We start from the raw sequence: 17015 nt of genomic DNA, 5'->3' as shown, positions 1-17015 counted from the left end.
TATTATTATTATATAAGCAGAAATTTATTTATTTATTTATATTTTTAAGTTATAATAATAAAACATTGTACCAAGCTATGTAAGGCAAAATTTCTGTTTTTAACAATTTCGGACCTTTTTAAATTAATTGTGTTTTTGCATAAATTTTTTATAGATCTTTTAATGTTTATTATTATTATTATAAAAAATAATTATTCATTCATTCATTAATTCAGTCAAACACTTCTGTTTTCAACCATTTCGTACTTTTAATGAGATTAATTTGTATTTTTCTAGTAATTATTGTATTTTTCATTTTTAATAGTTTTTTATTTTTTATTTTAATGTATTCTGAATAGCAAAGCAATGTAAAGCTTTTAATTTTTTTAAATATTTATTTACAGAACGAGAATGATAAGAGCAATAGAACATAGATAGATAGATAGGCACATATTACGTATTTCAGGAGCAACTGTTTTCACAAGTGCAGACGGTGGCTCGGCCCGTTCTCTGCTGGTCTGAAGGGTTTGAATGACAGATCACGCCTGCAAGTGACAATGTCTCGATGAGCGGACATTAACACCGGCGCTGTTGGCCACTCACTCATCTCTTCCCCTTCCTCTGTCTCTTTATTCCGCGAGAAAACGCGAAGCACAGCGCCTCGGGCACTGAACACAATGGAGAGCTGGAGAGGGTGGGACGGGGGGAGAGAGAGACCCCATGCATGTATAAATGAAGGTTGCATGGGGGAAGGTAGGGGCGGCCTTGAAGAGATCAGATTAAACAACAATACAAAAGCCCACCAAACTCGCCTCTTATTTATTTAGATTTGAATGAATGGGGAGCGTTTGTGTCAGCTGGAGAATTCTAATATCATAAGGCCCTCGCCGTGTTAAATTAGGCCTAATGGCCTGTTTATTTCGGGATTCATTTGAGGGGATTCGGGGGTGCCCGTTGTTTAAATATGTAGGCCTTTGTCAGACTGAACACATCATCAACTCAATACATTACATTCTCACATATTTGAGCGCTGCTCTCAAAGACGCAATGTCTCTTTCTTATCAGTAGATAACATTATCGTTGTCTTTTATTATCTCTTCAGAATTGTAGGCTACATTTTATAGTCTTCAAATAGTGTCTGTTTTGATTGAATTTGGGTCTTATACTTGGTACTGGTCAATACTAGCTGGATTACTTAATAACAATATTTTAGATAACTTGCTTGAGAGATCCAGATCAATGAGATTGTAAAGAACTTGTTTAACGTACTTGATTTAGATTTTCTAAAGTAATAACTCAAAATGGCCATCCAAAACATACCACGGCTGGACTTTTACTGCTTTTATTTGACAAAAACACCATCTTGACCGAAATATCAGACAACATCATAGAACTTAAAAAGATTTGATATCAAACTGTAAAACATTTCTGGATCTCTTTAGAAACAGAACTGAATATGACCATTTTAATGGTGTTAGTAACATTTAGGCCTACTTTCTAATGTTAAACATAAATAATATTAAAGTCTTTTTTTTTTTTTACAGGACCTGTGCATCCCCTTATATTTTATACTAGCCTTCTTATATGAACTCTATTCCCCAATTTTGTTAAAGCACGAATCGTTCGCCTGTGAATATAGGACTCTGAGCACGTTCCAGAGCTCTTTAAGAGCGTTCCCCAGCGCTGTGACCTCCAGGTCGCCTCCCCCGGGGATGATGCTTGCGTGCGGGGGAAGGGTTTACCCGTTAGGCGGTGGCCAATACATCCTCCGTCAAAGCCCCTAGCAATCCTGTTACGTTAATATTTACGAATATTCTTCTTAAACTAATGCTTATTTAAATGTAATATACATCCTCCTAGCTAATATATTCATGTTCTAAAACGCTCCAAATGCTCTAAACCAGGGGTGCCCATCAATAGGCATACTAGAAAATTGAAGGCAGGTGTGTTGAGGCAAGTTGGAGCTAAACTCTGCAGGACACCGGCCCTCCAGGACCGAGTTTGGGCACCCCTGCTCTAAACATTTTCCAAACATTCAAGTTTAGGTTGTGGGAACTTAATCATTTCAGTAGGCCAAGTCATGTTGTTGAATAGGATGAATAGTTCATATTATTTGAACTTTCAGAACAATTTTGTTCCGAGGTTTACAAAAATGTTCTTGGCACTTAAAACATCCTGAGAATTTCATCATCTTTACATTTAAACAATAGTAAACAAAAGTCAGTTGCACTAAGAACGTTTTCTTGTTAAAACGTTCCTTAAACAGGCTATTTTAAGAAAGTTTGGTTGTGACATTTGTCCAACACCATTTATTTGTCCTTTCAGCCTAAAATGACTTGACATAACATGATCTTTAGCTTTATATTTCTAGGCCCCAGCGGGGTCTGTCTTTTTTTTTCTACATTTTTTTTATGCAAGTGCATTTCTGATAATATTCCAATAACTAATTTATGACCTTAATTCTCACTTTTTGACAACAAAAGTACAAAAACCACAATTGTACAATAAAGTCAAGAACTGCAGCCATTTTATTTCGAGTAGGTCTTTATGTGCTCAAAAAGGCGAACGAGGGTTTAATGGTGTCCAAGTGTTTCCAAAGCGTTCTGTTGGATCGGATCTTTCATTGAAAATATAAAATACAGTTTTGTGCTGCTTAAAATAGTCACATTTATATCTAAATACGCAATCTATAAGGTTTTAAACACCCTATAAATCCACCTACCACCTCCTGCGCTCTTTATAATATAAGCCAAAAATACCGTTTTGTGGTTTTCCAGAAGCCTCTCAGCGGCACTGCCGATTCATTTTGTTTACGGAGCCCGTACGCTGTGCGAAACACCCCCCTCTCTCTCGCTGAATTCTACACGGGCGCATCGAGTCGTACAGAGGGAGCGCAGCCTACTGGGTTTATGGTAATTGCGGTTGTTCCCCCGACTGGCCTTCTGGGTAAGAGAGAGAGAGAGAGCGAGAGAGAGAGAGAGAGGGAGAGAGACAGGCAGGCGTCTTGCGCTCAGCTTTCATTGCCCGCTGCACGCGCGCACAGACAGACACGCACACATAAGCAGCAGTTGCGCGAGCGTTCAGCGCGCAAGGGATATCGCGTATCGGAACCGGGACAAAGAGACGGAAACATTTCCGCGATCGGTCCGTTAGATTAAAGGGAGAGAGAGAGAGTTCGTGTGGCCGTTTTGTTGGCCAGTGGTCCGTAAATGTGCATGTGAGGACCGGCCCGTGCACACACGGGCAAACACACTGCTGCCGTTCTCGCGGCGTGGCTCTCGGTCGCTCGTTGTCTCGCCCGAGCCCAACACGGCGCTGCCAGGCGTCATATAGCAGACAGAGCCCCGGGGATTTTTCGCCACCTGTGCATTCACGCGATTCGCGTCGAAGCCATCAACCTCTTCTGAGTCAAAGGAATTACGTTCGACTGCTTCTGCATGGATGTATATGGATCTCTTCTACGTGTTCACAGTTATTCCAGGAGGGGATATTCATATTCGGCAAGTGCGGAGATACTTTAAACTTCTGAAGGGCTTCCGCTGAAAACAGAAAACTAGGGTTAGTAGATTGACCAGAGTTATAAATAGGCGACATAGTAATGCAGCTTTCAATAGGAGCATCTGATCCTCTTTGATTTTAACGGGAATCTTTGCATATCTTAAAAAAACTACGAGAGTGAAAACTTGCATTTAAAGAGGAAACCCCATACTTTCCGTGCGACTTGATGATCAGCAAGCATCACTACATTCAGGTAAGAACATTTTAAGCTTTATTCTTGGTTTTCCATGCCTTATCTGCTTATGTTTGTTCCGTTACATTGTCCAGTGTAGGCAAATGCGTTCGATTCGTGCGGAGCTAAAGAGGGGTTTGTTTTTGATAGCTAAAACTATTTTATACACTCGTTTTGACATTTCGGTGTGAAACTTGTGTTTGTTGATACGTTTTCAACATATTGTCTCCTGGCTGACTGGTGTCGAGATCGTGACGATGTTGTTGACATCTCTTGTTCTTGTTGGTGGTTCGTGTGCTAATATTAGACATTGCTTGTAATTTCATAAATCTATAAATCTAAATAATCTAATGTTTCTGTCGGTCTGATGACTGTCTTCGCGAGCTAACAGACAATTTCCCACGTTACGGGACTTTCCTTAGTAACGTTAGCTGACCTTTTTATTCACACCGCGTCCTATTCATAGCGAAATCAAATCGTAGATTTGTGGAACTGTTGGTTTCTGTGAAATTCACGTGTGTTAATTTTCTCGTGTTGAGTAATAAGACGGCAGCACGCGCTCGCGTTGGTGCGTGGACTTTCTTTTTCCGATCGGGATCCACCGCGAGCGCTATTGATTTTGCAAGCCTCGCCCTTTTATATGACGGTTGCCAACCTTATGGAAATTGTAATAAATGATACCTTTCGGTCCCTTACAAAGCTCCTAGAAAACGAGAACTGGATGTGACCTCCAAACAAGTAGGCTATAGGCTACACGTTTGGAGGTCACCTCCATTTCTTACTCTGTTTTTTTTTCCCCCAAGTGAGCTTTGTGAGAGGACTGAAAGGAAACATTATGGATAGAAGCCTATGAATTCATATAAATTTAATGTAAGGTTTCATATGGAGCTTGTGCTAGACATAGAAGCAATTTAGTCCTCAGTATGACCGCTTTGTGGAGACGCTGCAAGTCCTTTTGTTATAGACACGAATGTTGACGAGACACTTCGCGACCTTCTTGCGCTCAAAGTTATTCGCTGTCGAGTTGTGTCCGGGACGGGAGGACATGACTTGGCCAGTTCCTACTAAGTGAAGACATTGAGAGTTATGTGTATAATCGATCATAGAGCTTTGAAGTTTGAGAAACCTCTTTGTCCTCGACAGGCGCGGCTGTTTGGAGATTAAGATCCATATTGAGGCTATTTTTCTCCACTCCAAATATTTTACCCACTATGTCACGCAGACTGTCATGCCATTCTCTAATAACAGACAGTGCTGTGTTGTCGCACCCTGATGCTTTCTTAGTAGGAAAACCTCAGGGTTGTATCCAAGTTGTCAAAGAGCTGATGGTGTATCCGAAAGTTTAAATCCCACAAATGGCCGATCAATGAACCTTTATCGCTGTGCCTTGAATAAGACATCTAAGGTTGATTTTATCCAGGTTGACTTAATGAGTGTTAAGTCACTCTTGATAAAAGCTATTAAATGAATAATTAGCATTTGTAAGGAGTTTCTTGAAAATAGACATAAATTGGTTTCGCTAAAGCGAAGGCACATGGCAATTGTTGTTGGTTACGCTTTCTGAGGCAAACTTAGACCCCTAGTTACTGGCATGCTTTTTGTAGTCAAACCACTGGGTTAATTTTTCACAGGAGTCTCGTTTCTAAATGCTTGCGACTTGCTATTCTGCATTATTAAAGTGCTGTGGACGCTATTAATCAAACATGTCAGAGCATATCCTTATGAATCCTGGTGGAAAGAAAGCCCTGGATCCATCCATATTTTCACAGGCTTGCCTAAACCGAATATTTTTGGCATCCAGTGTTTTAGCCTGATTCAATCACCGTCAACTTTAAAAGTGCTTTTCAATCTGACGAGCATTGCTGCACAATCTTAACATGTTCTGAAGTTGTTCCTCAACAGCTCTTGTTACGGATTCCCAATAAGACCCATCTTGCTGTGTAAGTTTTTGAGTTGGCCCGTTGGTTCTTTGATTAAAAGAGTGCTTGATATTATATTTATGTTCTTCAGATCAATGTAGGCTATTACTTTTTAGGTTATTTCGTGTATAGGCCTACATATTTTTTCTGAAGAACTAGACTGGAACCTTTTGGACCTAATTGTAACCGCACACACACACACACACACTGAAGCGTTCAACTAGACTTTTTACTTTGTAGCAAATCAAACATTGCAAACTTTATAGAGTGGAACTAATGACTGATTTAATGTTATATAAAAGCCGACAATCTGCTCATTATTTGTTCCAATCTGTTCAATACAAACTAATCGAAGCTTCCGTAGCCTATAGCGGTTCAGTGTTCTTTTTTTTGTCTTAAATTATCCCCACTTTTTAGACTTTTAAGACTTTTTAGACCCTCACTATATTTCTACACATGCATTTATTTTGTTCTTAATCTCTGTTTTTGTTGATGCCATTAAAGATTATACATTGTTTGTACGCGAACTGGCACGAATACCGGTTGTTTTCCACCGTTTATTTCATCCACTCCCCTGACTCGCCCTGCCGAGACCCCCAGCTCTCCGGGTTTGTTTTTTTATACCCGTCAGCTCAGTGTGAGCTCACGCCTGCATGGTCTCCTCACCCACGGAGCCTGTCTGCTGGAGACAGACCAGCTTATATTCCGATGTCAGCGTCAGATTTGCGAGAGAGAAAGTGTGACATGTTAAACCGTGCCACAGTTCACGGAATATTTTAAGTGATTGATGTTGGTCATGAATCAGGCAGAAATCAGACCACCAAAATGAGCCACATAACAGAGTTTGGCTGCATTAGAGGTTATGGAGCTATCGTATGATAGGACATTAGAGGCCAACCCATGCAGCGGTCAACATTTTAGATGTTTTTTGCTGGTTATTTTGTGTTTAACAAACGTTATATAAAGAAGAAATATTTTAGTCTGTTTAAAATGTGCTTCAAGTGTGCTCTGGCCCTATAAGGTGTATAGAGAAAAATATGAAAAATGTAAATAAAAGGTAAAGTAGTCTACTTTGGGACAAAAGGTTTATTTTCCTCTCTTTTTGGCGCTTTAATGTCTTGCGTAAACAACACCTTCTGTATTATTTTGCTATTAGTTAGAATTTTAGTTTGCATTTCAGAAATGAATCTAGAGCAGTCAATAAAGAAATGGACCCTATGGACACCCAACAAAACAAATACATTCATTCATATCCTATAAAAACAATTTGCAAAACATTTGGGCTAAATATTCAATATTTTGTATCAGTTGGTCTCTTTACTAAATCGTATTGCCAGAGTTTGCTTTTGTCTTGGCAGCCCGTTTGGTTTTATTCGTCAGCGTTTAGTGAGGGTGGAGAGATGCGCGGGGATCGAATTTCGGAGTTTGGCTCCCGCTGGAGACGTCACGGTTTGATTGAAGTTTCTTCTCGGTCCGAGCGGTCCTGCGGGACGGTGCGCGCTGAAACGGGAGAGCTCTTCTCTTCTCTTCACTTCACCGAGCTTTTGTGCTGCAGCAGGAGCCCCGGCGTGCACGGATCGCTGCGCGCTCCCGGAGCGATGCTTACCCATGGATATATTGTTTATTTTCTTTGCACTGTGTTTCTTTTTTTCTCACACGTTAAAAGCTGAGATTTTTGATACAAATACAATGCACTGGAGATAGATTATAAAGATATGGTTTGAAAATGCCAGTCACTTTAGGTTCTAGTTAGAACCGAAAAGGAGAAGCGCAACTTCCACAAGAATGTCTTTTTCCTCATAGCAAACCATATGTAACCTGCTGGTGCTTTAATAAACAGCTACTAGTCAGTGTTTTATGGTGGAGGATGTTAGTTAAACGATTAACAGCACACAATAAGGTGCAAAGTCATCATACGAAAGAGACATGATAAACACCGCTCTCAATTAAAACTGAACCACACACTCTGAAGAGGTAGTGCTTCAGAAGTAAGGAAAGATATATGAAATCCTTTGTGGCTTCATCCACACATTTAACTCTCCATAGACGTTTAAATATTTTATCTGCATCACATGGTCTCTTTTAACAACAGCATAGTGTATATATATATATATATATATATATATTAACTCCTTAACTGTCGTGGGACGTTTGGCACTTTTTTTTGTCCTTTTTCTCTATCAAATCTTTTAGTAATCATCATAAATTATATATCATTTATGAAAGCTTAGAAGCCCAAGATTCATCCTGTGAAAACCATTTTGAAATTGGACATTGCGTTACCATGGAAATGGTACTTTAAAATCTTTTGGCGGTCTCCTCCCCCTTAGTGGGCGGTGTCAAGTGTCATATTACAAAATGTATTATGGTATTTTACAATCAAAACTTTTTATAATCTTGACAAAATACATATCATTGGAAAGGTCTTAGTCTCAGGATTCCATATTCTGAGATAGAAGTAAGATTTACAGAGAAATCTAGACATTTGTGACAGAAAAATGCATAAAAAAAATTCAATGGAGTTTTGATAGGACCCGGTGGCTGTTTGTGGTATAACGCCCTAAATAAAACCTCAATTTTTTTCATATCAACTTCAAATTTGGAACATAACTTATTTAGACACAAGGCTTTAATTTTATACCAATTTTAGAGTAAAACCTGTTATGTAAAATATTTACTATATATAAAATTAAATTAAATTAGTATAGTGCATTTTCTTTACAGTAAATTTAAACGTCTATAACTTTTTGATAATTGAATTTTTGGAAAAAATCTGCTGATTTTCTTCTTTAAAAAGAGACCAACCTTAGGTCTGTATTCCAATTTAATTCCAAACTTACAATTTAAGTTTGGATAGTGCACTTTATTGCCTATTTTAAAAAAATGGGGGGTGACAGTTAAGGGGTTAATAAGTAAAGTTGAACATCTGCTCATTATCTTGTGCACCAACTAAAAACGGCCTTAGTTAGGGTTAGGTACGGGAATCGTAAGAAATGTGCCTGTGTCCTTAACTCTTCATGAACGGTTCTTTTAGTACTTTTGAAATATTTGGGGAGAAAGTAGTTGCAGATCATATTTACATGTTGTCATATCATGAGCCTTATGGACAACTTTTCTTGGTCCATTTTGAGGGTTAGTTGGAACACTTGTAACTGAATCAGATTAATTCAGTCCAACTGAATCATAAGTGCATTTGACTCACTAAAAAGATCCGACTCAGAGTAATTCGGTCGGAGAACAGGTTGTGGAAAGAGTCATTCAATCGTGAATTAGCTACTAAAACCGCTGAATGTTTCGCGCTGTAAATTCAGTAGCGATGTTCTGGTACAGCTGAATATTAGCGCAATAATCACCGTTAAAGTATTTTAGTGCAGGGTTCCATCAGCATCGGCGGAAGAATGCAAGTTCAAGAACCCTTAACGGAATCGAACCTCACTCGGGTTTAAAAGCTGAACCATTTCCGAATAACGGTTCTCGGGTCCCAACCCCAAAGCTGAAATTCTCAGAGAACCCAATTCATATCGATTTATATTCGCAAGCAAGAAGAGAAAAGACAGAGAGAGAGTGTGTTAGCGAGAGCCAGCGCTGTAGTCTCTAGAGTGCACGCACGCAACCCACCATTTCAAAGCAGCGCAGAGCGCACGAGGCAGACGGGGAGGTGAGCGAGAGAAAGGAATGGCTGCGGGGGCCGCACGCGGAATGTGTGCGCTGCCAGCGCGTGGGGCTCGCAGCAATTCGTATCGCTTCTCACAGCTGAATGTCTGCAGGCAAATAATCACTTCTGTACACGTTGCGTCTTAAATATCCGCGCCCTGCTCACGGAATGTTTTGGTTTTGTCAGTTTTTTTCATAATGGGCCAGCTAATGCACAAGCGCATAGAAAATAGGCTAAAGACTTGACTTGTGTTGTATAGGGTTGCGAAACATGCCTGTTGACTGACCCTTTGACTAAAAGATATATATATACACACACAAAATATACATATACAAAAGTGCCAGTTAAAAAAAAATCTGTTTTAAAAACTTTCAGATTTAAAATGAGTGAAATAAAATTGGGCTATGCATCAGCCAAAATATCAATATTTATTGAAAATTAATTAATTTATAAAAAGACAATTCTATCAGATACATAATATGCAATGCACTAATATTTGCAACAAAGGAATTCAAAAATGTTTAACGTCATTTCCTTTACAGAATGCTATTAAACACAACGGGTAATTTAAATGACGCTGCGGTGGAAGTATTTATAAAAGTATTATAGCCTAATTATAGCATTTTTCTCATAATACATTTAAGGCAAGTCAACATGCGAAAGTGCATTTTCGGTCAGAGTTTTTAAAACGGAAACAATAAATATTTTTGCTACATTTATACTCTTCTATAATACCCCAAATCACCACAGAAAGTGCAAAATGGTTCACATAAGTCTGGGTTTGGCCTTTGCTACTATGTGATAATCTTGGATTATTTATAGGCCTATGAGTGTCAGTAGCCTAATGTGGACGGACGGATATTTCACTCGGAGCACCCTGGAGTAGGCCTATGACACGTTCATTTTCAGTTAGACATTGGACGCTTTGGGCTTAAGGTAATAAAGATAAGCTCATACCTTTCACAGCAAAGCAGTTCTTTTTGAAATGGCGCGCTTTAATGAAAATATCTTATTCACATGGGCTGTATTACATAGGCGACCTTCTTTTCATAAGTCACGGAAGGCATGCGATACATTTTAGTATAGGCTTACATTTCGTCGGTCTTGAAAAGTTTTGTCCTTGTATTTCCCCCTTCATTCGGCTTTGTTTTTATTTCCTGCTTACGGATATTATAAAACATTTTACTGCCACTTTAAGAGCAGTATAGAGCTCTAGAGAGTGTCGGCGCGGCGGACTATAGGCTTGGCGATCTGCCACAGTTGGAGAGCTGATGGCGGGGCCTCTGGGGCTTCTAGGTGGAGATCTCAGCGGCCTCTTTGCTCTACACGTGAGCCTTTACTGCAAAATCTCACACCTCAGGAGCTAAACATTTAACACTCTCTTTCATGCTCCGCACACTTTATAACTTGATCTCGTGTTTTTCTATCAACAACACCGACCTGATGCAACGGCTTTCACGCCTGGTAGTGCCTTTGGCTAATCCGTGACACGCTGTCACGCAAAATCTTTGGGTAGGCATTGAAAATAATTCGTTTAACTAAGTGTTGTTGTTGTTTTGGTCCTCATTGTTATTCTTGTATACCAAATGACAAATACAAAGATTTCTTTCTTTCTTTTTTATGTGCTTATTTTTAAACATTATTTATTTTTTAGTAATTAATTCTTGTTTTTATATAGGCTATATACCATAATTTTAATTTGTTTGTATATATGTAGGTACTTTTTATTTGCCTTATATTTTTGCGCATTACCTATTATCTTCGAAGTGATCTGAACATTACGCGCTGCAAATTACAGCTTTTTTTTTTTTTTTTTTTTTGATCAGTGCAGTGCGCAATGACAGGAACCACAAATCAATTCCGTTCCTGCTCCAAGCATTTAATAATGGGGGGCTAAACGTAAAATACGTAGCAAAATTTAACATTTGTACAGTCTTTTTTTAGTTTGAACGCCAAGGTGATTAGAAACAAAGTTAAAAACAGCCCATGCAGCTCGATTCAGTGTTGGCTCACCTGCAATAAATGGCAGACAAAGCGCCCGGCGAGCTTGTCTTGTGATTGATGTCTTTGAGAGCGGAGGTTTCATTCCTCCGTGGTGGGTGAGTACCCCTCTTACCGAAGCGTCCCTCAAATGCATAATGTCCTCGCCCCGCTGGCGCAATGAAAGAGCGGGTCACAGGAGGGACGAAAAATGAGAGCGCAGAAAACGTAACTGAATGGCCAAGGCGAGTGGGTTTCTGCTGCGTTCCCCACGGCAGGGTCGGATTAGGCTTTGAGAGCAGGGCAGGATGGGGGAAGGGAGGCACACGCTCCGGGAACAGGGGCAGAATTTACGTTTATTAAGTTTAATCGCGGCTTAATGCTGGTGTAGTTATAGAACAATAATTCAACTTTGCTAGTAAATGCAAGAGGGTTACCCTTCTGCATGTTCTTTGCTTGAGTAGGAATGGATCTTATGCTGTTTTGCATAAATGCAACTGCTTTTAGTGATAGATTATAATTGTATTAATACATTCTACTTATGCATTGAAGCTGTTGTGCAAAGCAGGTTGCTATGGAAGTAATGCATGCACATCTGTGTGTGTATGTGTGTAGTTGGTTTGATTGATGACAGAGGGCAAACTGTCTCACTCCTTCAATAGCAGCGACTGTGGCCATGTCTCTAGATAAGCTCTGGGTCTGCGATATATATATTATATATATATAAAGATTTTTTTTTTTTTACAACAGAAAATTATCCTGATGGGATGGTGAAGACCAGGGAATCTGTTGCGAACTAACAGAGAAATATAGTCCTCATTCAAAGCATGGTAAGCATTTCATTTAATACATGCACGTAAAAAACAGACATTCTATTTCAGTTAGTCATGTGTGAGAACAGCTTTGTGTCATTTCTTTTTTCATAGAGAGACAGATTTCAAACTATCCCCTCCCACACTGAAATATATCAACCTGTCATGCTTGCAAAGACCGTTATCACCTGTTTTCTTGCATTAGAATTCTCTATTGTTGACAGATGCATTCTCTCAGAATGCACAAGCTAGGACTGGCATAATTTGACTCTCAGGTCGCTCTCAGGTATGATGGGAAGACCGATCTGTGCTGTCTGCCAGACTGCCCAGAATGCATACATCAAAGCTGCTGCGATTCCCGCTCTATAACCTTGCTGCAGCTGACATTTAAGAACGTTTTCTGCATTCGCCTGTTCTGACCTTGACTAGTGCAATGTGTTGTGACGTCCTTGTAATTTCCTATTACCTTTTTTAAGGTGGTGCGGAAATCATCAGATTACTGTGTGTGAATCAGTTTGTGATTAGAAAGTGAGATGCTTTTCTCTGACCTTTTAATAAGAAAGTGTGATGTTTATATAAAATCGCCACTTATGTCATTTACTGTGATTAATTTTTTTGTGGTTCTTACCATATGTAGTCTCTTATTTCAGTGATAAATCTGCACTCTCATTTAGTGAAAGTTGAATGATATCTTTAGATAAAGATTGGATGCATTGTACCTGTTGTTAAGCTGTATTGGCCTTTTGTTCACTTGCCTGCCTGTTCTGCACTCACTCTCCTCCCACCCTTACCACTTTCTGCTTCTTTGTCTCAGGTGGATGCGAGTACAACCTGCAGAATGAATCCTCTCAGTGCACTTGGCATCGATCGGACCAGCCTTATGCGCGAGAGCCTCCACGTTCACGGAAGGATGGTCTATCCACCAGGAATCCGGACCCTGCCAACAGAAAAGGGCTATGTTGGTGACAGGATTCATGACTTGCTCTACAAACCAGATGTGTCTCTCGACAGCAGAAAGACCGCAAACAGTTACGTTGGATTTTATAAAAGTTCCCATCCTGGGATTCAGAAGCCACTGATTGTGCCTGGGAGTGGTGCAGATGCTTTAGGGTTGGATAGACGGGTCATACCAGCAGATAAGCCCCCAGAACTGAGTCTCAATGGTGGTAGCAGCTATCTGCGGGTTCCCTGGATGAATCCCTACCATGAAGCTGGAATGTACCCTTTCTTAGACTCCAGCAAATTCACTGCTTTGAACATGTATAAAGCATCAATCCTGTCACAACCGCCACCATACCTTCCCCAGCATCTGGCCTACCAGTCTCTATGTGCAGGAACAGGAGGCAGTGCAGCTGGTACAGAGCGCTTGTTTTACATGCCCCCCTATCCCCCTGCGTCTATATCGTCGCCCCTTGCTTCTCCTCTTAGGATACCGAATGCGACTGTTGCCCCTGCACTGTCTCCTATGATGCACCACCAGGACAAAATAATACAGAGTATTGGTCCAAGGATTCACCATGAGCCCTCAGCATTTGGGCAGCAGACCATACATCAGCAGACCCAGACCCACCACCAGTCACCCAGTGATAGGCAGCACAGCAGCAATGGAAACAGTGCCAGCAACAGCAAGTCCATCCGGACCCCATCCAGCAAAAACACAAGCAGCACTAGCAGTAATGTTAGCAGCAGTAGCAGCGTTGCTGTTAGCAGCAGCTCCAGTTCCATAGTCTCAGTAGACTCATGTCCTTCCCTTGTAATGCAGCCACCCCGCCCTACACCACGCCCCCCTCAGCCGCCTGCAGCACCTCCACTCCCTCTCCCACCTCTTGTGGATAGCACTATGGAGTTCCAAAAGCCTTTGTACAGAAGTCCTTCCTCATCCTCGTCATCTTCACCATCGGTTGCTCACACTGTCTACATTAACAGCATGTCCAAAGAGCTTCGCTCTCCAATTCGGCCTACTAGCCTGAAGCCTAAAGCCAAAGAGGCAACCATGGAGTCCAACAGAGGTATGGGGAATGAAAGAAAGAGCAGCAGCTCACCTGTTAAGACCTCTTCTGAGAAACCATCTCAACAGGGGCCTATTACAAAAGACCCAGCAGACAAGCCTTTAGACCTGTCTGCCAAAATCATGGACTTTGAAGGACCTACCAATGGGTACCCACCAAAATTAGAGGCCTTAGCCAAGCTTCGCTATTCCCCTACCACCCGTTATGGACTTCCCCCTAACAGGGAGGTTTTAAAAGAGACTCTTTCTCCATCATCCTCCACAGTTAGCACTTCTTCTAAAACCCCAGAAAGGCCTGAGATAATTAGCACTTTACCATCTTCCTGGGTGGTGCCAAGTCCTACCCAGACAATCAGCTCTGAGGCTAGTCAAAACAAAGGCTCCAGCATCATCAAGAATAAGAATCTCGAACATGTGGTGCCACAGTCAAGAAGTTCCTCTTGTCCCAGAATTGATGACCAAAACAATGGCTCAATCCCAAGTTCTGCCCCTACTGTCATGACTACAGCATCTCGGCCATCATCTGTCTCACCTTCTCCCAAGATTAATGGTGAATGGCCAAAGTCAGTTCCCACCCCACCAGAAAAGACCACAATAGCTACAAAGCCCTCAAAGACACACAAAAAACCTGAAACCCCTGAAATTGGCTTCAAGCCTCAGCAATCACATTTAGAGAATGGACATGCTCCAAGCTACCTCTACATGCCTCAGGGTGAAACTTATCTTCCTCCCAGCTTAGCGTATTCTAGCAGATATCTCTCATATCCAGTACCTGAGAGTCTTTCCCTTTCCCACTTGCAGTTGTCGGGAAAAGGGCCAGTGTACCCTCATCCAGTTCTGCTGGGCACTAACAATTTGTATTCAGCACGTTTGCCACCCAAGCCTGGCATCCCATATGGAATCCCACCCAGTCATGGTGAATATCTGACTTACCACGACTCACAAGAAATGGTCCATCCACTAATGTCTCCCCACTTGCCCCTGGACCACAAAATCACTGAGCGTCTGGAACTGAGGCACAGACCCCTGGACAAGCCTTGGCATCATGACGAGGCTCCGTTCAAACGCCAAAGCATCACTGACACAGACCCAAGCTACAAATCTGAGAGGGAGTCAGAGAGGCAAGAAGTTTTGGGCTCAAAGTCTCAGAGCAAGCCTCACATAGTGAATAAAGAGATTGTCTGCATCGACCTGGTCCAAGATGACACAGATGGCAGTCCAGAGCCAGACAAATATAGTTCTGTCGATGCCAAAAGCAAAGAGCCAGCTAAGCTAGTCGGCAGTGGGACAGGGATGAGAAATGAGAGTGGCAGTAATTCTGAGGGGAAAGAGCCAGAGCTCATGCAGATTTTGCGCTCCGGCCAGCCTGCCGTATCCTGGCCAACTGATTCAGAGCGGAGGGCAGAGGTATGCAGTCCGCCTCGGACACAGAAACAGTCTGACTCTCCTGTGCACAGCCAGAGTGAGGAAAGCTCCTCTGAGCATAGCCCACTACCTGACACGTTGGAAGAACAGACACTGCGCTGTGCCAGAACCTCCGGCGAAAGGGCTCGAGCTGATGGTGCTGAATTCAAAGTTGATCGGCACCATGCTAATCGACAATATGCGGACATGGGCAAGGATGCACCAGAAGACACCGAGTCCCATGAGGATGAGGAGGAAGGACATGGGTTGACTAAAAGCAAGAGATCCAGCTTGGCCAAGAGAATAGCCAACTCCTCAGGCTATGTTGGCGACCGCTTCAAGTGTGTCACCACTGAGCTGTATGCGGACTCCAGCAAATTGAGCCGGGAACAGCGAGCCTTGCAGGTGAGTTCCGCAATTATTGTATGTTGGTTAGGATGAATAGGGAAGTTTGTGCAATTATGGAACATTTCATTGTCACACTTTCATTATAAGAAGCATTCAGGCCCCTCATGGTCAAGTAAGAGTGCTATAATTTGAGAACACCTCACATTTTCTGTTCCCTGGTCAACACTTCATGAACCAGTAGCTGTGATTGAATTAGATAAAGTTCCCAGCCATTTTGAGATTTACAGCTTCTCTTTAAAAAAAGCTCAGCGATCTCAGTTCCGGCTTTGAACGGGCACCCGTATCTAACTTCCACACTCGGTTATATTGAACACTTTACTAATTACAGATCTCTGTAACCAACACTTCCTCTCCTGCTCTCTCTTTCTAGCAGTTTTTGGGCCCCTGCTGTGAATCTGTCAAACAGGCTTTAATGGCAGCAGTTCTACAGTTAGCGCGAGAGAACTTGTGTGTTTGTACAAGAACACATACGTTTGAGTGTGTGGTTCAGTCAACAGCTGAAAGGGTTAACACAAAGTGCCGTCTGTGGCTGTTTTGTCCAGTCGTGCGGAAGCTCAGCTGCCGAGTGTTTGTGTGTGTGTGTGCATGCCGTGGCCTTGCTAGCACATAATGCTGCAGGCAACTGTTAACCTGCAGGTGAGCCCTGGAGACCGGTGTGTGCGTGTGTGTGGGGCATACCCAAACAAAATCGCACACCCTTTCCTACAGGCTTCCATCTTGCACTCTGTTCCTCTCTTTACACATGCACACAAACACATGCCCACCCCTAGGCCCCCACTAGCCGTGTGTGGTGGCAGCCCTCCCAGTTTAAGTGAAATCCGGCCCATTCTTTCCTGATAGGGAAGATTAGAGTTCTTACCAGCAGCAGCGAGCAGAGCGCTCGCCGACTGGCAGAGTCATTAGCGCGCACACACATAGTCGCACAGCGGAGGGAGAGCAAGGGAGAGAAGACAATGCCCTAATTTCAGATAGCCCACACAATTTGGAAAGTCCTTTTAAATAAGCCCAGTAATAATACTATGCACTAATACTACTAATACAGTAATAATACTACGCATTTCCACAAATCTTACATTGAAGTTTGCATCATTTGAACAGCAGCTTTCAAAGCTTTGACATT

At 41.8% G+C, this 17015-nt stretch overlaps 1 protein-coding gene across 3 annotated transcripts in view; it reads left to right on the top strand.

Moving 5' to 3' along the window:
* Nucleotides 1–3004: 3004 nt before the first annotated feature.
* Nucleotides 3005–17015, top strand: part of LOC107704424 (BCL-6 corepressor-like) — a 39374-nt gene continuing 25363 nt past the window's right edge. For 2 of the 3 annotated variants that reach the window (XM_016507344.1, XM_016507342.1), the window contains exons 1-2: nt 3005–3730; nt 12890–15892. In XM_016507344.1, the coding sequence (XP_016362830.1) occupies nt 3704–3730; nt 12890–15892 (3030 nt within the window). In that variant the 5' untranslated portion in view covers nt 3005–3703. Of the gene's footprint in view, nt 3731–12013; nt 12094–12889; nt 15893–17015 lie in introns of all 3 variants that reach the window. The other variant, XM_016507343.1, reaches the window with a different exon arrangement.

This window comes from Sinocyclocheilus anshuiensis, unplaced genomic scaffold, assembly GCF_001515605.1.
Source record: "Sinocyclocheilus anshuiensis isolate Anshui unplaced genomic scaffold, SAMN03320099.WGS_v1.1 scaffold1546, whole genome shotgun sequence".
Taxonomy (NCBI): Eukaryota; Metazoa; Chordata; class Actinopteri; order Cypriniformes; family Cyprinidae; genus Sinocyclocheilus; species Sinocyclocheilus anshuiensis.
Note: the sequence above shows the minus strand (reverse complement) of the source record. Positions and strands in the feature narration are given on the sequence as shown.